At 41.7% G+C, this 23,354-nt stretch overlaps 2 protein-coding genes across 9 annotated transcripts in view; one reads left to right on the top strand and one right to left on the bottom strand.

Annotated features, from left to right (window-relative positions):
* nlk2 (nemo-like kinase, type 2) overlaps nucleotides 1–23,354 on the top strand; it is a 209,689-nt gene that overhangs the window by 162,713 nt on the left and 23,622 nt on the right. The window lies entirely within an intron of this gene.
* Nucleotides 1,351–23,354, bottom strand: part of nlrx1 (NLR family member X1) — a 49,802-nt gene continuing 27,798 nt past the window's right edge. For 2 of the 5 annotated variants that reach the window (XM_061827596.1, XM_061827595.1), the window contains exons 8-13: nucleotides 12,949–13,008; nucleotides 11,074–11,169; nucleotides 10,430–10,516; nucleotides 9,437–9,688; nucleotides 8,919–9,129; nucleotides 1,351–3,930 (exon numbers count right to left, since the gene is read on the bottom strand). In XM_061827596.1, coding sequence (XP_061683580.1) covers nucleotides 3,793–3,930; nucleotides 8,919–9,129; nucleotides 9,437–9,688; nucleotides 10,430–10,516; nucleotides 11,074–11,169; nucleotides 12,949–13,008 — 844 coding nt within the window. In that variant the 3' untranslated portion in view covers nucleotides 1,351–3,792. Of the gene's footprint in view, nucleotides 3,931–5,227; nucleotides 5,401–8,918; nucleotides 9,130–9,436; nucleotides 9,689–10,429; nucleotides 10,517–11,073; nucleotides 11,170–12,948; nucleotides 13,009–23,354 lie in introns of all 5 variants that reach the window. The other 3 variants (XR_009796103.1, XM_061827599.1, XM_061827598.1) reach the window with 3 other exon arrangements.

Raw genomic sequence — 23,354 nt, forward strand, 5'->3', positions numbered from 1 at the left:
TCCGCGATGGCTCATCTCCGCCGCGAAAGTGGATCGGACGGGGATGGGGTTTGGCTGTGATTGCATATCATCTGAATATGACTCAAAACAATAGTGTAATATTGCCCCGAAGGCTCGAAACAATAGTGTAATATTCCCCCGGTAACTTCACTCGGTTCTGTGGTGTTGTCCTTTTCGAAAAGAGCTTGTGTCAGAAGGGCAGCGTTTGTCTCCCATAGTTAGGGTGCACCGCATGTTTTCATTGGCGAATGTGCGGGTGACGTCACTGACGGAGGCTGCACCCAATATGGCGACCACTTGGATATCGTAGAATGACACTTTTGCAACTTTGCCCACATTTATTTTTTCATATAGACATTGAAGTGAATGTTTGATGTATTTTTCATTACAATATGTTTATAAGGACGACACTTGGGCTTTAAGACGGGCCTTGACATGTGCTGTTTTAAGCAGGGGAACCTTCCGTGCAATGCATGATTTCAAACCATGATGTCTTGGTGTATTAGCAAGAGTCATCTTGTAAACGGAGGTCCCAGCTCTTTTCAGGTCATTGACCAAGTCCTGTCGTGTAGTCCTGGGCTGATTCCTCACCCTTCTCACCAGGATCATTGTGACCCCATGAGGTGATATTTTGCATGGGGCTCCACTCCGATTGAGATTGACCGTCCTCTTTAACTTCTTCCATTTTCTAATGATTGCTCAACAGTGGACCTTTTTTCACCAAGCTACTTAACAATTTCTCCATTTGGTTAAAACAACGATATTCTGACGTGCTGTGAACAAACAAATGAGTCCATTCCGGCTGATTTTTTTTTTGGTTAATGACATCCTAAATTTCATGTTTTTGGTGTCAGTGAACTTTAATTTTTTGACAACTGACAGGGCTATAGTTGTTGTGAGAATGTTCCCCTCATTGATCTACAGTACATGTGATGCCCCGGTTCTCGAACACAATCTGTTTCAGAAGGCTGGTTGAAAACCAAAATGTTCAAAAACCGAAGCACATTTTCCCATTACAATGAATGGAAAATTAAATAATGCGTTCCAAGAATAAAAAAATATATTTTAAGCGATTTTTTTAAGCTTTTCTTGCTAATAAACTGCATGGTAGAAATGCATGTATAGTTTAAATACTTTATATAATTAAATCATTTAAGAAATATTTATTTTTTGCTCAAAATGTATGCTTTAGTATGAAATAAAATAAAATAAAATGTATGCTTTTTAATGTATGATATATTTATGCTGGGAGTACATTGCCGTATCTGTATCGACTCAGCACCCAGCCTTGTAAACATTTTTTTTTAAATCAAAAGTGCAGAATAACTTTAAACAAGCAATAATGGGGGGGGGGGGAACGTACAAATTGTTTTTCATTTGCAAAGAAAGTATGTAATGTAAAAAAAAAAAAAAAACTTGCAACTAGAGGTAGGGTTGATGGAACAAAAGAAAACAGCAATGCAAAACAACAGTTTCAGATGTCTTCAGTGGGGGTGACTTGCCTCTTTTTCCACAAAGAACAAATCTGTTTGTTTCTGCCATCTTTTAAGCACTTTTCTGAAATGGCTCATAACAAGATTAAAATTTTGCAGTGCTCTGCAACATTTAGCTTTATTCGGGTGATGAAGTTCTACAAAATTATGGATGTTGTTCCATTTAGCGCAGATAGCTTTAATATCAGCACTTGAGACATCCTTCCGGCCTTCAGCCTCATCGGACGACATCTCCTCCTTCAATGTCTTTTTCTGCTCCTCGTGAAGGTGCAGGAGTTCCTCAGTTGTGAGCCCGGCAGGATGCTCCTGCAGCAGATCCTCAACATAATTGGTGTCCATCTCCAAACCGAGATTTTGGCCCATTGTCACGATTTCAAGCCTGGGAGTTGGACCTCCACATAACAGGCAATGTACATTTACAATGTTGTGCTGCTTGAATGCATGGGGATTCTCAGAATGGCACACTCGCAGCGGCTTGATCTTGTAATCACCGGTAGCATTACCACATAAAAGAAGTGTAAACCTGTCCTTCATAGGCTTGTGGCCTGGCGTCGACTTTTCCTCCTGCGTGATGTAGGTCCTTCGTGGCATTTTCTTCCAGAAAAAACTCGTTTCGTCACAGTTGAAAACTTGTTAGGGAAGGTAGTCCTCGGCCTTGATGAAATGGGCAAACACGGCTTTGAACCTTTCTGCGGTGGCCTTGTCTGAACTTGCAGCCTCCCCATTGAGAACAACGGAGTGTATCCCACTTCTCATGCAGAAATTTTCGAACCATCCTCAACTTTAAATTCAAAGCCCTCAGGAACTACACAGGAGTCATTTCTTTTTAAATCTGTATACAGATTTCAAGCTTTGGCGCATTTCCCTTCCTTGCCAACACTATCCTGAGCTAACTGCTGCTGGTTCACAAAAATAAGAAGCAACTTTATGACTTCCTCCAAGATCTGTGGCCTCTGTTTGGTCAACATGGTTGTTCAGGGATTTTTCTCTTTAAATTGCACACACGCCCCAAAAGGTCTGTGCATGTGCCTATCTACAGCTAAAAAAGAAACACTCACTAGGCATAATTCAGGACAAGCTCGAGTTAGCATTGATTCTAAGGGACTGATTTAATCAAGGTTTCTGCAAACTGATCTACTTACTGTACGCAACCAGCAATGCATAAAATGTTCGGGACTTAATTTGTGCTATGTGGGAGGAAATAGATTAATCTAGCACAGGACATGACATGATTGCCCCGTTAAATTGACTTAAGCCCACAGAGGCTTGACCTCAAATCTGTGGCAACTCTGCATTCAAGACCAAAAGCTTGTGCATCCCACCAGGATGTGCAGTGTATGTAGAATCAATAAGTGAATTTTTATTGAAGATTACCAGTTGAGCAGATTCAAATGTCTCCATTAGATGAGCATTCTTACACACACACGTATTGTGACAACAATAAGCCAAAAATGTTCATGGAATAAGATTTAAAAGAAAGAAATTGAAATTTTACAGACACAGACAATTTTTCCCAAACACAGCAGAAAGCATGCATCACAATATTGTGTCATTAGGTGACATACCCTTATAGTCTGTCATGGAAAAATGTCGGTTAATCTATCTTCTGCAATAACAATCATATCAGAAAAACAGGGGCAGTAAAGAGGCATAAAATGTCGCTTTAAAATAATCAAGACATTCAAACAAAGCCAAATTATGTTGGTGACCCAAAAAATTGCAAATGCACCATTCTACATGATCATGAGCATGTTTTAAAAGTATTCATTACACGTCGCTTGTTTTGTGTAGCCTAGACATTGATTTACGTGTTTATTTAATAAATGTTAACAAAACAAGCCTGCTCCTAAATAATCAGTATTCACCTGGAATGGAAATGCAAGTTAACTGTACTGAGCATGTTAGGAAGTGATGCCAAAACCATATGTTCTGAGCTGCTTCACGTACTGTGAGGGCATTTACGTCGAAAGTCATCAACATAATGAGCCATGCCAAAGGAAATTCAGTTACACCAGGGGTGCTCAATGTGTCCATCGCGAGGCAATTTTGGTTGATCGCGCGACGGCATTCCCAAAAAAAAAAAAAAAAAAAAAAAGACGTTAGACTATCATCCACCTCGTCGCTTGATTCAGGTGTGGCCAATACGTCGAGCACACGCACACAAAGCCTCAAATAGCCTCAAATAGAGCTCGTGCACCTACATCATAACACATTAGGACCACACCTCGCTGTGACTTCCAAAGTGGATTGTATATGTTGAAAAGTAGCCCATTTTAATTTGTACAGTTTACTTGTTGGCTCATGCAAATGGAGGTGGCATGTCTTTCTCCAACATCTGTAGCGTCTGACGGACGCCTTTCTCTACCCGTCGGAAGTGAAGCTTTTTCAGGAGGCTCTGTTGCTGTTGCCGTCCCCACTCCAGATCTCTGAGGAACACCTGCACATGAGGAGATTGGCTGACTGACAATCAAATCCTTGTCAAACATGATATAACCTGTGAACTTAATCACTCTGCTAGCAATCGGGTGACGGGCCCCTTACAGGCAACACGTTTTAATACTTCGGACCGCTCCAGCTGTACTCAATGGCAAAATTACTTCCTGTGTGGGTTTTAATTTGTAAAAGCAAAAATTTGGAAAGTTTAAATGTTTTGATAAATTAAAACTCCACATCGTGATGCAAGCCTCGGCATTTATCCGGGCTTGGAACCGGCCGACAGGAAGCACAATATTGTGCTGCCCGACGGGCTGCATATAGTCAAAAAGAAGAAGCAATCAAATCAACAGTCAGCACAAAAGGTACACAAATCACATACAACCTGTGTGAAATATAAAGGATATGGCGATTTAAAGGATACGTGGATGGATGGGATTCAAACCACAATGGCCCTAACTCTAGTAGTTGAAGGTTGAGTCCACGTTCGATGTTTGGTCCTTGTTGTATACTCTACGTAGGTAATCTTGTTAGTGCGCTAGGCTAACTTAGGCCGAGCAGCTACAACTCCAACTGAACGATACGGGACCAATTTGGGTAGGAACATGTACTCAGATAAGACTTGTTAAGTTTCCTACAGTCCTCACAGCCCTCGTTGTTACGAGTTATGAAGTTACTCACGCTCGAATGTTTCTTCAACATCCATGAATTGATCACAAATGCGACTCATTGTTAGCAAGCTAAGCTAAGGAATACTAGGCTGATAAGCAAATTTAAGTTGACGTTTCCACTCCCCCAACTTCTTATGAGTACTCTCTATCCTCGTTGTATACGATAAGCAGGTTTAACAGTATGTGTAGATACCAGGGGTTTGATGTTTTCCTCCTCAGCAAATACTAGAAAACAGAGACGCTTTGTTGTTAGCGGTCTAAGCTAGGCTAACTTAGGCTAAGCAGCATCGACGCCAACAATACGGCTCCAATTTGGGTACTAAGATTGCACAGATGGTAATTTTAGACCACTGAAGTCGTCGCCAGGAGCATCCCACGTCGAGTATTCACAACATTCAGTCCAAATTCAGCAGGATTTATTGAATTACAATCGGGCTGGTCAGAGCCTTCAGTTTAAAATGCTACCAGTTTGAAGACCAGAAGCAATAATGACTTTGTGAATAATGAATAAAGAATTTAAATTCTATATATCAGAAATATGCCAAAAGAAAACTGGACCCAAGTACCAAAAGCTTTAAATGGACAGAAATATAGACAACACGATAAATTTTTTTCACTTGATTGACATACCTGACAACCACCTACTACTTCCATACGGAATGGGCGGAGGACTTTTTTCCCCTACAATGTCAAAGTGCCCCATCTGCAGGTCCACCTTTTCTATTCTCAAGAAGAGGAATTTGGAGCAGAATTATCAGGCTTTTTGTATAATATAAGACACTGGCTTTCCTCTGAAAAGTGAGCTGGGAAAGAGAAAGGTGAAAGAATTACAATTCCACTTGCTTTATTGGAGCCACTTGCTACATTCATGTGCTAACTTTTTTGGGAAAGCTGATATTTATCGCATAACGGTTTCATCTGAGCTGAGCACAGTGGGTCAAGTGTAAACCGTTGGCCTCACAGTTTTGAGGACCTGGGTTCAATTCCAGCCCTCCTTGTGTGGAGTTTGTATGTTCTCCTGTACCTGCGTGGGTTTTCTCTGGTTTCCTCCCACATCCCAAAAACATGCAACATTAATTGGACACTCTAAATTGCCACTAGGTGTGATTGTGAGTGCGGCTGTTTGTCTCTATGTGCCCTGCGGTTGGCTGGCAACCAATTCAGGGTGTACCCTGCCTCCTTCCCGTTGACAGCTGGGATAGGCTCCAGCACTCCCGCTATCCTTGTGAGGATAACTAGCTAAGAAAATGGATGGTTGTTTCATCTGAAGTCGTCTGGAGTGAAGGATGACATTATCACACAAGCGACTGCAACATTCAGGTTAGGTCCAGGGCTCACGGACCTACCGGTACCTACCCCAAATGAGGAAACGAGGACTGTGTCGTTTGGCTTCGGTCATTTATATGAGTCAGGCTTTTCCCACGTGTCTGGACCACATATTTTTGTCTGATTCCATTTAGTGCAGGTCATCAGAGTAAGGCAGTGTTGCTCAATTATTTTCTGTTAGGACCCCCCCGGAGGAAGACCCCCGCGAGCCTGAAGTACAGCCTTTGCTGGCGAAGCGACGCAGCAGCCCGACGCCGTCCGACGCACACAGACACATTTCGTACACGGCTCTTTTGTTACGTTATGAGAGACCATGACGTGGTCCGCCCCCAAACTATTATTTTTTTAGTAGCTGTATACACACCTACCTGTCATTTGGAACCCCAAAGGCGTTCACATTATAGCCAGGGACTTTCACAACACCAATCTAAAGACTGTACAGTACTTCCCAAGTTCCCCCAGCCCGTTAAATGTTCAACAAGAGGTGAAAAAAACTTTGTGCACACCAACATTAGGATGGGTTACAGAACCCCCCCCGTCCCCATTGCTGAGTCAGACCACATCTCCTTGCTGCTTATTCCTTGATACATCCCCCTCATACGCAGATCCAGGCCCACCACAAAGACTGTAATAACCTGGCCAGAGTCTGGATTCAGTGAACTTCAAGACTGCTTCCAACACACTGACTGGGACCTATTTGAACACCAGGACCTGGACAGATACACGGCGATACTGGACTACTGTATAACAAGTTCTGTAAGAAAACTGTGTGTGTGAAGAAAAGCATTAAGATTTTCTAAACCAGAAACCCTGGATGACCACCCAGGTCCACTCACTCCTTCGGGCCTGCAACACTGTGTTCAGGTCAGGTGACAGATCTTTACAGCATGGTTCAAGCTGAACTCACAAAAGGCATTAAAATGACAAGATGGGCTGCAGGAGGACAATAGAGTCCCATCTTGCCAGCAACAGACCTCAGGAGGTGTGGCAGGGTCTACACAGCCTCACAAACTTCAGAGGCTGTGATGTGACACAAGGAGACACAAGCACTGTGTTACAAGCGAGTCTTTGGCAGAGGAGCTCAACAGCTTTTTTGCTTACTTTGAATCAGCTTAGCAAAACTCAGCTGCTGCAGGGCTCCCTGCAACCCCACCAGACTCCAGTAACACACCACTTAATGTAAAGGAGCACAATGTAAGGCATGTGCTCCTAGCTGTGAATCCCAGGAAAGCTGCTAGCCCGGATGGAGTACCAAGCAAGGGGTTCAGAGCATGTGCCCACCAGCTGTCCAGCATCTTCTCCAAGATCTTCAACCTCTCACTGGCCCAAGCAGTCAGCCTCAGTTGCTTGAAATCTTCAAGAATCATTAACATCCCTGAAAAGAAACCTCAATGACTACCACACTGTTGCCCTCATAACTGTCATCATGCAGTGCTTTGAGAGGCAGGTTCCCAAGCACATCAAAGACTAACCCACCACACCCCCCCGCCTCCGCCCGCCACTTCACTTACTAGGCGAATAGATAGGGGGATTGCTCCATAGGTCACCATGCTGTGTTAAACTGCTTGGAACAACTACAAAGCTTCACTAGGATGTTGTTTGTGGATTACAACTCAGCCTTTAACATAATAATATCAGACATTCTGATGACAAAATTAGAAATTCCTGGCCTCCCTCCTTCACATACTCCTGGATCAAATACTTTTTGACAAACAGACCGCAGACTGTGAGACTCGGCTCCCAGCATACCTCCACCTGCACACTGAGCACTTGCTCACCACAGGGCTGTGTGCTAAGCGCCCTCCTGTACTGTCTCTACACCTTTGAATGCAGCACACTCTACAACAATATCATCGTCAAGTTCGCTGATGACACAACAGTGGTTGGGCTGATCTCGAAGGGAGATGAGACACCCGACAGAGAGGAAATCCTGAAGCTCACAACCTAGTGCTCAGACAACAATCTTACAGTGAACACAAAGGAGATAATTGTGGACTTCAGGAGGAACAGAACTGAACTGACTACACTCTTCAATAATGGCGAGTGTGTGGTGAGAGTCCGCACATTCAGGTTCCTGGGATCTCTGAGCACCTCTCCTGGATAGAGAACATCTCAACGGTCATCAAGAAGGTTTAACAGCATCTCTACTTCCTGAGCATTTTCAGGAAAAACAACCTAAACACACAAGTGCGGCTGACCTTCTCCCACTCATCCATGGAGAGCCAACTGACATACTACGTCCCCATCTGGTACGGAGCTGGACTAAGGCAGACAGGGCAAAGCTTAAAAGGACAATCAAAGCAGCACAGGAGATCGGCAGATATTCACTCCTCTCAGGGCCTCAGCAGAGCTTGTAACATTGTTACAGGACACTACACACCTTGGTTTTCAACTGTTTGAGCTCCTGGAATCTGGAAGGCGGTAGAGTTGAACAAAAGCAAGGACCAACAATAGTTTTATCTGAGAGCCATCACCACCCAGAACTCTCATTTTTCCTCCAGCTCCGCTATTAATGTAACGACATGCTGATTTCAACATCTTGTGCAATACATATTATGCATTCTGTTTAAGACGTCTATTTATTTTAACTTGTTCATTTGTATTCTTATTTTTTATTTATTATTAACCTTGCTTCTATGTATGCACTGCTCAGGAGAAGCTCTATCTTGTTATACATTGGTATAATGACAAATAAATGGGATAAAAAATTATAAATGTATCTTTAGCATAGTTTTATAAGGAGCTCACAAGCGGGGTCACCCTTGCTCCATGTCACGTACTATAACTTCATGAATTGTGTTTACTAGTACGACTGAAAACCTGACACTGCATTGCTGCATCTATTCCAGGGATGGCCCATCTACATATGGATATTTTCATTTCTGTGTGTTTTCAAGGTGAGAGCATTGGGCTCACCGTTAGGCCCTGTGAATGCTAACAATCATATCATTACCACCAATGAAAATAGCCATCATAAACAGTGTTTTAGGTTTACCTTAAGTTGCTGTTTAACACGTTCCCTGTCCCAGGATGATGCATTCTCGCGAATGACACTTAGAATGGGATGCCAGTCCTCTGAGAGGTCAGAACCCTCAGTGACAGCTGCCAGGACCCTGACTCGTTGTCCACTGCTGCTCTGGCTCTTGGCACTGCCACGGACATACAGGGACTGCTTGCCAACTTCACTCAGAGGGTTGAGGTACAAACTACACAAAAAAACAAGTTGTGAGTTTCAACAAAACCAAAAGCACTGTGATACTTATTTTGGGATAAAATCATGGATTTTAAACATATTCATGAACTACTTTGATCAATGCAATGTCTATCTTTGGATTTGTTTACTATCATGAGGTAAGTTAAACTATACCATCATAATGACTCAGTAACTATTTAAAGAAAAAAAAAAAAAATCACAATTTTTCAAAATGATGGCAAATAAGTGCAGCATGCTGGTATGTTATTGTTGCTTGAACTAACGGAGGAATTGTACACCACTGTCGGACAGTCTCTTACTGCACAGTGTGAATGCTGGGATGTTCCCTGCAAACATCCACTAGGGCCAGAGCAGCATTGTCGCCGATGTTGTTATAGGCAACGTTGAGCTCCAGGAGTCCAGAGAGCTGCTGAAGTTTCTCAGCCAGCTTCAGGGCCCCTTCATCACCCAGTCCAGTGTGCATAAGGGACAGATGCCTCAAAGTTTGGTTCTGCGGAATGGCCTCCAAAAGAAGGCACATACCAGAGTCTAGCAGTGGGTTGTCACATAGTCTGTAAATGCAGTTGGGGAAAGAGTGAGATATTTGTCTTATTTAATTCACTTTCCATGGGGACAAATTAAGACACTGATGCCATGGTGACAGATAGCGGCACCTATAAAACATTGAATAGATAAGCAATTTGATCATAGCTGAAACTGAATACTGTACCATGAAAAATGCACCAATGTAGCACATGATCCAATATCATTAGGTGCTGAATTCATTATCATTTCACCATCAATCAATTTTTTCAGACTGCTTGTCTTCATCATATATACTACTCAGAATATGTGTACAGTACATACAGTAAAAGATAGCACAAGTGGTATGTAGTTGCGGCTAAAATGAGCATCACATTTAGAACTAATTCAGAAAAGCAGACGTGATGAAAAATGCATACGATGCTGAAGATGGCCTCAAAATATTTGCATTAACTGACTTGCTAGAGCGTCCGATATTCAATGCAATTGTTCTCAGATTAATCTTGGTGCGTAAAGACCTTGAGGCCTTGAACTTTTTCCCCCGCATATTTAATTGTTACGAGTCTGGAGTAAATTTTCTACTTGGAATTTGATTATCTAAGAACATGCATCATTTAGAATTTCCCACCATTTAGCACATTATTGATTTTGGTGCAAACATTTACATAAAAATAATTACTGGACAACTGATTGTACCTATTTCTCTATGACTGCATTATTAAGGGACTTGACATGCTTAATTAACAGACAAATGTGTTAAAGTGTCTTACTGTAGCGCTCTAACACAACCTTTGGAGTCTAGTAGTAGATCTCTCAGGAAGATGCAGGAGTCAGGACCAAGGCTATTAAACTGCAGACTGAGGACAATAGACAGCCAGAGGTAAAAATCACCACCCACCCACCAACCCACCCAGCCACCCACACACCCACCCACACACCCACACACCCACAGGATATCCATGCTGACCGGTTTGTGAGAGTCATCACAAGTTAATTAATAACTCAGATAAGTGCTCGTGTTCTGGAATATGGCTCAGAAATAAGGACTGTGATGTTACACTATGAATGAACCCCAGAGACCCGTATCAGCAAGAGCTTTGTGAGTCTAGTTTACTTCCCTATTCGTAATCAAGATATAGACCTATACTATATCTGAATTAGTAAATGATGTCACTATCTACATGTATATATTCAAAACTTAGACTTGTGAATTTAAAATCTTGGTTTGGCAACTGTGTTTTAAAGAGTATTATTTGGGTTGTAAAGGGGGAGGAAATAAACAATCAGTAGTTAATATGCATCTATATATATATATATATATATATATATATATATAAACAAAACATTGTCATTCAGCTAAATGCATCAAGATCTTCATGACGAACAATAATAAAGACATCTCCATTTCTCTCACTTGATGTTGCGAGTGTGTCGAAAGGCAGCCAAAAGCATCTGAAGCATGCTCTGTGTTAGGAGACAGGAGGAGAGATCCAACTCTTCGAGTTGATAACTGCAAGAAGGTATAGAACCTTTTTCAAGTTTCCAGTTGGTAATGAAAAAATGCAGTGGAACAACATTAATAGCACAATAAGTAGATCAAAGCAACGGAAAAAAATTTTTTTGTAGTGCATTTCTTCCACGAGGTAACTCGATGTGCTTTACATGATTAAAAGCATTTGAAAACAAAGAGAAAACATTTAAAATGGTGAAAAAAAAATTAAAATGAAAACTACATATATACATATACATATATACACATATATATATATATATATATATATATATATATATATATATATATATATATATATAAAAACAAGTGAAATTGTCCAAAAGTTCATCAACTATCTCAGCATTCACAGTATGTGGCACACAGTCTCCATAAACTTAGTGGCAGTACTCTCATTTATGTACCTTTTCCTAATGGTGATAGAGGTTGTCTGAACTTTTGGAAGAATCTCTAATTCAAAAAATACACAAAAATGGTCAGAAATAGCCATATTGTTAATGTCAATCGATAGAATTTCAACATCCTGAGTGATGATCAAGTCTAAGATGTGACCTTGAATGTGAGTTTAACTCTTAATATTTTGAGAGAGGTCAAATGTCTAGTATTGCAGAAAGTTCTGTTATTGTCAATGAATGTTAATTTCCCATGTTATGACAAAATAGTTGTACTCAGTACAAATAACTGACACCAGATCTGAAAAAGCCTCCATAAATTTTCATTTGTATCTTGGAGGTCTATAAATGATGTAAAGGATAACCTTTGGGTCACCCTTAACTAAAAAACACAAATATATCATATCTTTTTGACAAACTTTCTGTCCCTTGTAATTACAGGAATGAAAAAATGCCTTATCTCCATAGGGGTCTGAGTTTTTGTGGAAAAGACCCGGTAAATATCAATCAGATTTACAGATAGTCTTCATGGGTGGAGGAGGGGCCTTCGCTTCTTCGTGGACGGTGGTTTCAGGCGAGGGGGGGTAAGAGGAAGGTCTTGGCGTGGTATGGGCTGGACTCCACCGTTGACAATCGTGTTCATCCTATCCATCAGACCCAACACTGCATTCAGGCTGGGAGAGGGGGAGCCAACATCTACTGCAGATTGTATGGTTGTTGTAGTTATAGAGGGGAGATTCTGAGGTGTGGATGACTCCAATGGGGGCAGGAAGAGGTGTGGGAGATTGAAAGTGCTGGCACATTCCATTTGTGATTTGCTCATCAGATTGTTTGGATGACGCAAATGAATCTGTGTGAACCTTGTCTCATCTTATCTCTTGTTCCTCCGATTATTTGGGAACAACTGGATCCTTTTGTCCTTGGTTTTTTATAAATGTTTTGTAAAAAACGGCGGTGAATGACGCAGACAGTAGAAAATGTTGGCAGCTAATAACTTCACCCTTTGTCTATTTAGACAGAAACCGTCTGCTTTGTAAAAAATTGTACACTCCCAAAAAAGGCAGAAATTGTCAATGCAACTCAGGGATAGTGCAGTGCACACCTTGACTAACCACCTATTCAATTGACAGAGACTCAAGAAACGTTCGTCTCCAGATCGTACAAGTGGGAGAGGTCCGCTTTTCAAAACCTCAGCATCCATCCCTTGCACACGTGCTGATCAGTTTTCTCCAGGATTTTTTGACAGATATCAGACACCATGTCATTAGTAAAATAAAGTACGTTGGTGTTCTTATCACTGCAAAAGCGTTTCACATTATTGATGGCTCCATCACCAACTTTTAATGTTTGGGGTCCCAATTTTTTGTTGGATGATTTAATTTCTTACCTTTCAGTGGTGGTGGAGGATGAACAATCTTGGCCTGGGTCTTGTAAGAGTACCTTAAATCTACAGTGAAGAAAATGAGTATTTGAACACTCTGCTATATTGCAAGTTCTCCCACTTAGAAATCTTGGAGGGGTCGGAAATTTTCATCGTAGGTGCATGTCCACTGTGAGAGAGGTAATCTAAAAAGAAAAATCCAGAAATAATGTTTGATTTTTTTAATGATTTGTGTGATACAGCTGCAAATAAGTATTTGAACACCTGTCTATCATGTAGAATTCTGACCCTCAAAGACCGCCTTTAAAAGTCCACCTCCACTTCATGTATTTTCCTGAATGAGATGCACCTGTGTGATGTTGTTAGCTGCATAAAGACACCTCTATGACTCAAAATTGTAACATGGCCAAGACCAAAGAGCTGTCCAAAGACACCAGAGACAAAATTGTAAAACTCCACATGGCTGGAAAGGGCTACGGAGAAATTGCCAAGCAGCTTGGTGAAAAAAGGTCCACTGTTGGAGCAATCATTAGGAAATGGAAGAAGCTAACCTTGATGGTCATTCTCGATCAGAGTGGAGCCCCATGCAAGATATCACCTCGCGGGTTCTCAATGATCCTTAGAAAGGTGAGGAATCAGCCCAGGACTACACGACAAGACTTGGTCAATGACCTGAAAAGAGTGGCGACCACCGTTTCCACGATGACTGTTGGTAATCCACTAAGACGTCATGGTTTGAAATCATGCATGGCACGGAAGGTTAGTTAGTCAAGGCTGTCTTAAGTTTACCACCATTTGGATAATACAGAGGAGTCATGGAAGAAAGTTTTGTGGTCAGATGAGACCAAAATTGAACTTTTTGGTCATAATTCCACTTAACGTGTTTGGAGGAACACAAATGATGAGTTCCATCCCAAGAATACCATCCTACCGTGAAGCATGGAGGTGGTAGCATCATGCTTTGGTGGTGTTTTTCTGCACATGGGACAGGACGACTGCACTGTATTAAGGAGAGGATGACTGCAGCCATGTATTGTGAGATTTTGGGGAACAACCTCTTTCCTTCAGTCAGAGAATTGAAGATGGGTCGTGCCTGGGTCTTTCAACATGACAATGACCCGAAGCACACGGCCAGGAAAACCAAGGAGTGGCTCTGTGAGAAGCATATCAAGGTTCTGGCATGGCCGAGCAAGTCTCCAGACCAAAACCCAATAGCAAATCTTTGGAGGGAGCTGAAACTCTGTGTTTCTCAGCAACAGCCCAGAAACCTGTCTGATCTAGAGATCTGTGTGGAGAAGTGGGCTAAAATCCCTCCTGCATTGTGTGCAAACCTGGTGCACAACTACAGGAAACGTTTGACATCTGTAATTGCAAACAAAGGCTACTGTACCAAATATTAACATTGGTTTACTCAGGCGTTCAAATACTTATTTGTAGCTGTATCACACAATTAAATCATTAAAAAAAATCATACATTTAGATTTTTCTTTTTAGATTATCTCTCACAATGGATATACACCTACAATGAAAATTTCAGAGCCCCCCATGATTTCCAATTGGGAGAACTTGCAATATAGCAGGGTGTTCAAATACTTATTTTTTCACTGTATTTCTGAGTCTGACATCAGTATTTTGCACTGAATGACATTCTTTTTTCTTCCTCTTCGCTGTAACGACCATCCAAGGCCGCTCACTTGGTGTTGAGGCAGCCCGCAACGCAGGCCAGCCAGATTCTTTGGTAATCTCCTGGTGCTGTTGTGTTTTTCTTTATAAATGTCTCATATGTTTGGGCTTTGCTCCCAGTAAATTCCAGGGAGAACTGCTGGGGTCTCCATTATCCTTTCCACAGTTCACCTCAGTCCTCGTTGTTGAGCTAGGTGGCTGTCTGTTAGCGCACCTTTGCTCACCATTTTGAGACATCTGTAGAGTGGTTTCATTCCCCGACTGTCCATTTCCATCCACATAAACTTCAGGATGGCAGATTTTCGATTCCAGAATTGAGACCCTCTGCAGTAGTCTATGATAGTCCTCAGTAGAGAAGGGAGGCATCTTGACGGCTGGTCTTGTTGCTAACACCAGGGTTGTGCTAATTAGCAGGCCCTGCTCACATGAGGATGAAACAACTGATTATTCACAAAAAAGAAAAATACAGTCCCACTGATTTAAAAGTATCCAGGAGTCACTGCTTCTAAAAAAAATATTATCGAAGGAAAACGAGCTTATGAGCAAGAAAAAAAAATGTGTCAACAGATGCAAAGCAAGAAGAGCAAGAGCAATGAAAAAAATGTCTGCACTGTATGAGAAGTGAGAGAGAAAAGCAAACTATTTTCCAACAACATTCTATGTAAAGATGAACACGTCTTCAAATATATCTCAACAAATGGCAGTGACCTTCGGGGTCTCTTAAGGGTCAGTTCTTGGACCCCTCCTGTTCAGCCTATATATGCTGCTCTTGAGTCGAATTCTTCAAAATTTCAACTTTGAATATTTAACACTGTCTCCAGATGACTACAGTTCAATTTAGGTATTGTTCCACTGTCTAAAGCAGATACTGTAAATAACTGGATGAGCCAAAATTGTCTTCAACTAAATCACAACAAAATTGAGACAATAGTTTTTGGCAACAAAGAAAAGAGAATTGCTTCTAGTAAACACCTGAAGTCTCTATCTTTAAAAACCAAAGACCAAGTCTGAAACCTTAGTGTTCTGATTGATTCTGACCTGACTTTAAACAGTCATATAAAATCAATCACAAAAACTGCCTTCTACCATTTGAAGAACATATCGAGAGTGAAGGCTTGTATGTGTCAAGTAGACCAGGAAAAGCTCATACATGCTTTTATCTCAAGTAGACTTGACTACTGCAATGGTTTCCTGACTGGACTCCCCAAAAAGAATATTAAACAGCTGCAGCCAGCGTTCTGACCAGAACGAAGCGGTCAGGGCATATACTGTAACTCCAATCCTAAAAACCTTGCACTGCCTTCCAGTCAGCTTTAGAATAGATTTTACACTTCTGCTCCTGGTCTATAAATCATGGAATGATTTAGGTCCTGAATATGTGAAAAAAAAATGCTTACAGAATACAAACACAGTAGACCTCTGAGATCGACTGACTCAGGTCAAATAGTGGAATGCAGCATCCAAAGCAAACATGATGAATCAGCACACAAATGGATTAAGTTGCGAACAGAAGTGAGGTCAGGCCCAAGTGTGAATGTTTTTAAATCCAGGTTGAACACTTCTTTTTTCTCATACTTTTCAGAGTATTTCCACTTTTTAATCATATTGCACTGTATGCAGTTTTAATTGTCTATATATATATATATATATATATATATATATATATATTTTTTTTTTTTATTTTTTTTTTTTGCCATTTTTATTGTTTTTTTCCCGTTTTAAATGTTTTCTCTCTTCTAACCCTTTCAAATGCTTTTAATCATGTAAAGCACATTGTGTTACCTCGTGTATGAAAGGCACTTTTCAAATAAATTTGCTTCGCTAAATGCTGCTGTCTTAATAAATTGATGGCTGCATCTCAAGTAATATGTACAGTGAAGAAAATAAGTATTTGAACACCCTGCTGTATTGCAAGTTCTCCCACTTGGAAATCATGGAGGGGTCAGAAATTTTCATCGAAGGTGCATGTCCACTGTGAGAGAGATAATCTAAAAAGAAAAATCCATTAATCACAATGTATGATTTTTTTAACAGTTTATTTGTGTGATGCAGCTGCAAATAAGTATTTGAACACCTGACAAAACCAATATTACTTGGTACAATCGCCTTTGTTTGCAATTACAGAGGTCAACCATTTCCTGTTATTGTTCACCAGGTTTGCACGCACTGCAGGAGGGATTTTGGCCCACTCCTCCACACAGATCTCTAGATCAGACAGGTTTCTGGGCTGTTGCTGAGAAACACAGAGTTTCAGCTCCCTCCAAAGATTTTCTATTGGGTTGAGGTCTAGAGACTGGCTAGGCCATGCCAGAACCTTGATATGCTTCTCACAGAGCCACTCTTTGGTTTTCCTGGCTGTGTGCTTTGGGTGATTGTCATGTTGAAAGACCCAGTCACGACCTGTTAATGACTTCTCCAGAATGTGGATGATGAAGAATCACCTCATACTTCTTTGCCAGTGCGGATACATCTGCTGTTCCATAATCAACACTGATGTCTGAGCTCAATGCTTCAATGGCAAATGCAGCGCGTTCCTTTAATTCATCCTCTGGAAAATCAGCATCCAAGTGATCAAAGATCGTACCAATGAAATGAGTCATCTCACTGGTGTTTTTCCCATCATGAGATGAGGCCCTCACTGCCTCTTTGACACTGAACACTCCACTGAACATTCATTCCATCTGTATCGGGCACGCAACTTCTCAATCTTTGCTCTTGGAAAGCAGTGCCCTTCCATCATAGTCAGGTTGTGTCTTTGGGGGGAAAAAAAAAAAAAAAAAAAAAAACAGAGGTGTGCAAGGTCATCCAAAACATCTCCCAGAGCAATGGGAGTAACATTGAACACTATCAGTCAGCTTTTTATAACAGTAATTTGCCACTGGTTCTCTGTAGTCACTGGATTCTCTCTTGCAGACGTCTTCCAGCACAGAATAGTTCCCAAGAACAGTATTCACAGTTTAGTGCCGTGACAGAAATCGCACTTCATTCACAGAACTGAATGACAATGTATTCTCATTCAGAATCTTTTTGAGGACCTCAAGTTTTCCCTCCTTTTGAGTGGATCTTGAAAAAAATGTAATAAACTGTTCTAAGAACTGTCCATATCACATATCAAGACATATATTTGCACGCATCATCAATGCCCAAGTCCTTTCTATGGGCCACACAGTGTTGTTCAGTTAGGTGCGATATTTGCCGCTTTAATAAAGCTGCAACTCCGTTGTGTTTTCCTATTACTGAGGCACCATCGGAGGTCAGCATCACCACTCTGCAGGTCCAGTTCATCCTTGGTGTAAGAAATAAATTATTGCTTGCACTGTATCCTCAGCAGTGCTGGCTGACAGCTGAATAATACCACCTAACACAGTTTCACAGTCAAATCAGTTGTATTGGGTGCAAGAAAATTTAATCACACACATTACAATACAATAACAAACTAAAAAAAAAATAGAGGTACAATGGTTTAGTTATGTGTAACACAAGCTATCGTCACCCTAGTCCGAATGGATGTCCCTGTGGGCGAATGTTATTTGTTCCCATAGGCAAATCTTATTTCCAGCAATTGAGTAATGAATCCAGAAATGTCCAAAAGATGCGAGGCAGAAGGAAGGGTGTCGTTACCAAAATAGTGGGCGGTTGTAAGAAACCCCGTCTGAAAGTCATCCAGTCCTTATATAGGCACTCCTCGAATGTTCCATAAATATCTGCGTCTGATGATGTTAAAAAGTCAAAGAAGAATTATGGGAAAGAGTAGTGGAGGCTAGACTCAGGACAGAAGTAAGTATCTGCGAGCAACAGTATGGTTTCATGCCTAGAAAGAGTACCACAGATGCATTATTTGCCATGAGGATGCTAGTGGAAAAGTACAGAGAAGGTCAGAAGGAGCTACATTGTGTCTTTGTGGATCTAGAGAAAGCCTATGACAGAGTACCAAGAGAGGAACTGTGGTACTGCATGCGTAGGTCTGGTGTGGCAGAGAAATATGTTAGAATAGTACAGGACATGTATGAGGGCAGCAGAACAATGGTGAGGTGTGCCGTTGGTGTGTCAGAAGAATTTAAGGTGGAGGTGGGACTGCATCAGGGATCAGTTCTGAGCCCCTTCCTGTTTGCAGTAGTAATGCATAGGCTGACAGACGAGGTTAGACTGGAATCCCCTTGGACCATGATGTTTGCAGATGATATTGTGATATGCAGTGAAAGCAGGGAACAGGCGGAGGAACAATTAGAAAGATGGAGACATGCACTAGAAAGGAGAGGAATGAAGATTAGCCGAAGTAAAACAGAATATATGTGAGTGAATGAGAGGGGTGGAGGGGGAAGAGTGACGCTACAGGGAGAAGAGATACCATGGGTGGACAACTTTATATATTTAGGGTCAACAATCCAGAGCAATGGTGAATGTGGAAAGGAAGTGAAGAAACTGGTCCAAGGAGGTTGCAACAGCTGGCGGAAGGTGTCTGGTGTGTTATGTGACAGAAGAGTCTCTGCTAGGATGAAGGGCAAAGTTTATGAAACAGTGGTGAGGCCAGCCATGATGTATGGATTAGAGACGGTGGCTCTGAAGAAACAACAGGAAGCAGAACTGGAGGTAGCAGAAATGAAGATGTTGAGGTTCTCGCTCGGAGTGAGCAGGTTGGATAGGATTAGGAATGAGCTCATTAGAGGGACAGCCAAAGTTGGATGTTTTGGAGACAAGGTTCAAGAGAGCAGACTTCGATGGTTTGGACATGTTCAGAGGCAAGCGAGTGAGTATATTGGTAGACGGGTGCTGAGGATGGAGCTGCCAGGGAAAAGAGCGAGAGGAAGACCAAAGAGAAGGATGGATGTTGTGAGGGAAGACATGATGGCAGTTGGGGTTAGAGAGGAAGATGCAGGATATAGGCTACGATGTAAAAAGATGACAGGCCGAAAGGAAAAGAAGAAGAAGGAGTGGAATAACAGCGGAAAGGTGCAACACGTTGGTTGACTCCATGCCACAAAGATGTGAAGCAGTTATCAAAAACTATGGTCATACTACGAAATATTAGTTTAGTGATTCAAAGGATTTGTAAATCCTAGAAACAAAAAAAGGTTATGCAAAACAGTTTTGAGTTAATAGCAGATTGCAATTGTTTTTGAACACACACTTTCCAATCAAGTGTACAATTGCAAAGCCTTAAGAGTGTGTATATCATAAATGCTGGGTCTTGTTGGATTTCTGAGAATCTACTGAACCTACTGGCAACTTGTTTGACATGTAGCAACATTTGTAATTTATGTACTGAAAATATGGATTAATCTGGTTAGTGACTCCTATTATTTTGAACACTATTGTAGGTATAGGTAAATTATCACAAGATCATTTAATTCAAACACTAAGACTCTAGTGCAGAAAATGGGTTTGAGACATCACTTTTATTGGACATAACACATTATAGGATAAATAATCTAGCAATGAAACTACTATTTGTGTTGCTGCACATGTTCTTCATTGTCATTCTATGATCGGGTCGCCGTTTGTATCATACGAATTCCATAACGGTGAGGTTGTGCCCCGGGCTTCCTACGCCCGCCCCCTGCACTGTTAATCTTCAAGGCTTTGGTAGAAATTCAGATAATGCAGGTTGAAGACAAAAAAAGAGGAGGAAAGCGGCTTAGTCGGTAGAAAAAGAGGAATGCATAGACCATACAAGTGTGTGTAGGACTTTGAATGTTAGGTCTATGACAGGAAAAGCTCAAGGGGTTAGTTGGCATGATGATTAGGAGAAAGGTTGATATATTGTGGATCCAAGAAAGCAATTGGAAAGGGAGTAAGGCAAGAAGTTTAGGTGCAGGGTTTAAATTATTTTATCATAGAGTACATGGGAAGAGAAATGGAGTAGGGGTTATTTTAAAAGAACAGCTGGCTAAGAATGGCTTGGAGGTGAAAAGAGTATCAGATCGAGTGATGATGATGAAACTTGAAATTGAAGGTATTACGTATAAGGTGATTAGCGGCTATTCCCGACAGGCAGGATGTGACCTTGAGTTGAAAGAGAAATTCTGGAAGGAACTAGACGAAGTAGTCATGAGCATCCCAGGCAGACAAAGCATTGTGATTGGAGTAGATTTCAATGGACATGTTGGCGAAGGAAACAGGGGCGATGAAGAAGTGATGAGTAAGTACGGCATTCAGTAAAGGAACTTTGAGGGGCAGATGGTGGTGGACTTTGCAAAAAGGATGGAATTGGCAGGGTGAGAACACTAAATTTAAGAAGAGACAGGAACATTGAGTGACCCACAAGAGTGGAGGTAGAAAAACGTAGGTGGATTGTATTTTATGCAGACGATGTAATCTGAAAGAGGTTACCGACTGTAAGGTAGTGGGGGCGGGGGGGCTCAACAGCATAGGATGGTGGTGTGTAGGATGACTCTGGTAGTGGGTAGGAAGACTCAGAAGACAAAGGAAGAGCAGAGAATCAAGTGGTGGAAGTTCAGAAAGAAAATGTTGTGTGGCCTTTCAGAAAGAGGTGAGACAGGCCCTAGATGGTCAGTAAGAGCTCCCAGAAGACGAGAATACTACTGCCAAGGTACTCAGAGAGCCAGGCAGGAGAGTACTTGGGGTGTCTTCTGGTAGGAAAGGGGAGAAGGAGAGTTGGTGGTGGAATCCCAAAATACAGGAAGTCATCCAAGGAGAGAGATTAGCAAAGAAGAAGAGGTAGATGGAGAGGACTGAGAAGAGGCCTTAGGAATACAATAAGAAGGCAAAGGTAGAGGTGGCGAAGGCTCAACAAGAGTCATATGACATGTATACCACGTAGGATACTAAAGAAGGAGAAAAGGGTCTCTACAGGTTGGCCAGACAGAGGGATGGAGATGGGAAGAATGTGCAGCAAGTAAAGGTGATTAAGGATAGCGATGGAAATATGTTTAGTGGTGCCAGTAGTGTGCTAAGCAGATGGAAAGAGTACTTTGAGAAGTTAATGAATGAAGAAAATGGGAGAGAAGGTAGAGTAGAAGAGGAAAGCGTGAATAACCAGGAACTGCCAATGATTAATAAGGGGGAAGTTAGAAAGGCACTGAATGGAATGAAAATTGGAAAGACAGTTGGTCCCGATGACATACCAGTCGAGGTATGGAAGCAATTTGGTGAGGTGGCTGTGGAGTTTTTGACCAACTTATTCAATAGAATAATAGCGGGTGAGAAGATGCCAGAAGAATGAAGAAAAAGTGTGCTTGTCCCCATTTTTAAGAACAAAGGCGGTGTTGAGAACTGTGGAAACTATAGAGGAATAAATATGATGAGCCACATAATGAAGTTATGGGAAAGAGTAGTGGAGACTAGACTAAGGACATAAGTAAGTATCTGCGAGCAACAGTATGGTTTCATGCATAGAAAGAGTACTACAGATGCATTATTTGCCTTGAGGATGCTCGCGGAAAAGTACAGAGAAGGTCAGAAGGAGCATTGTGTTTTTGTAGACCGAGAGAAAACCTATGACAGAGTACTTAGTGAGGAACTGTGGTACTGGATGCGGAAGTCTGGTGTGGCGGAGAAATATGTTAGAATACTACAGGACATGTATGAGGGCAGCAGAACAGTGGTGAGATGTGCTGTTCGTGTGTCAGAAGAATTTAAGGTGTAGGTGGGACTGCATCAGGGTTCCAGGCTGAGTCCCTTCCTGTTTGCGGTAGTAATGGATAGGGTGACAGACGAGGTTAGACTGGAATCCACTTGGACCATGATGTTCGCAGATGATATTGTTATCTGCAGTGAAAGCGGGGAGCAGGTGGAGGAACAATTAGAAAGATGGAGGTTCGCACTGGAAAGTAGAGGAATGAAGATTAGCTGAAGTAAAACAGACTATATGGGCGTGAATGAGAGGCGCGCAGGAGCAAGAGTGAAGCTATAGGGAGAAGAGATAGCGAGGGTGGACGACTTCAAATACTTCGGGTCAACAATAGAGCAATGGTGAGTGTGGTAAAGAAGTGAAGAAACGGGTCCAAGCGGGGTGGAACAGTTGGCGGAAGGTGTCTGGTGTTCTATGTCATAAAAGAGTATCTGCTAGGATGAAGGGCAAAGTTTATAAAACAGTGGTAAGGCCGGCCATGATGTACATATTAGAGACGGTGGCTCTGAAGAAACAACAGGAAGTAGAACTGGAGGTAGGAGAAATGAAGATGGTGAAGTTCTCGCTTGGTGTGAACAGGCTGGATAGGATCAGAAATGAGCTCATAAAGGGACAGCCTAAGTTGAATGTTTTGGAGACGAGGTTAGAGCGAGAAGACTTCAATGGTTTGGACATGTTTAGAGGTGAGAGAGTGAGTATATTGGAAGAAGGGTGCTGAGGATGGAGCTGCCAGGCAAAAGCGCAATCGGAAGACCAAAGAAAGGATTGATGTTGACAGTTTGTGTTCAAGAGGAGGATGCACGATATAGGCATTGATGGAAAAAGATGACACACTGTGGCGACCCCTAACGGGACAAGCCGAAAGAAAAAGAAGAAGGCCACTAAATTTAGCCTCGTTAGCTTTGGCCAATGTCTTAACTCTAACTCAAATTCGTACCTGTTTATCCTGTTTATTTATTTTGTGACTTAGAAATTTGCCAGAGCGGACCAGCACCTATATATCAGTGATGGCCCGAGACAGCCACCGTTTATGTCAGACCCTATTGGTAAAGATATAATCAGTGTACAATTCGTGGAGAATTCAGGAAATGAACAAACATTGCATATGCCTTATATTTTGTAACGCTGCAGTTGGCAG

Source organism: Syngnathoides biaculeatus, chromosome 8, assembly GCF_019802595.1.
Source record: "Syngnathoides biaculeatus isolate LvHL_M chromosome 8, ASM1980259v1, whole genome shotgun sequence".
Taxonomy (NCBI): domain Eukaryota; kingdom Metazoa; phylum Chordata; class Actinopteri; order Syngnathiformes; family Syngnathidae; genus Syngnathoides; species Syngnathoides biaculeatus.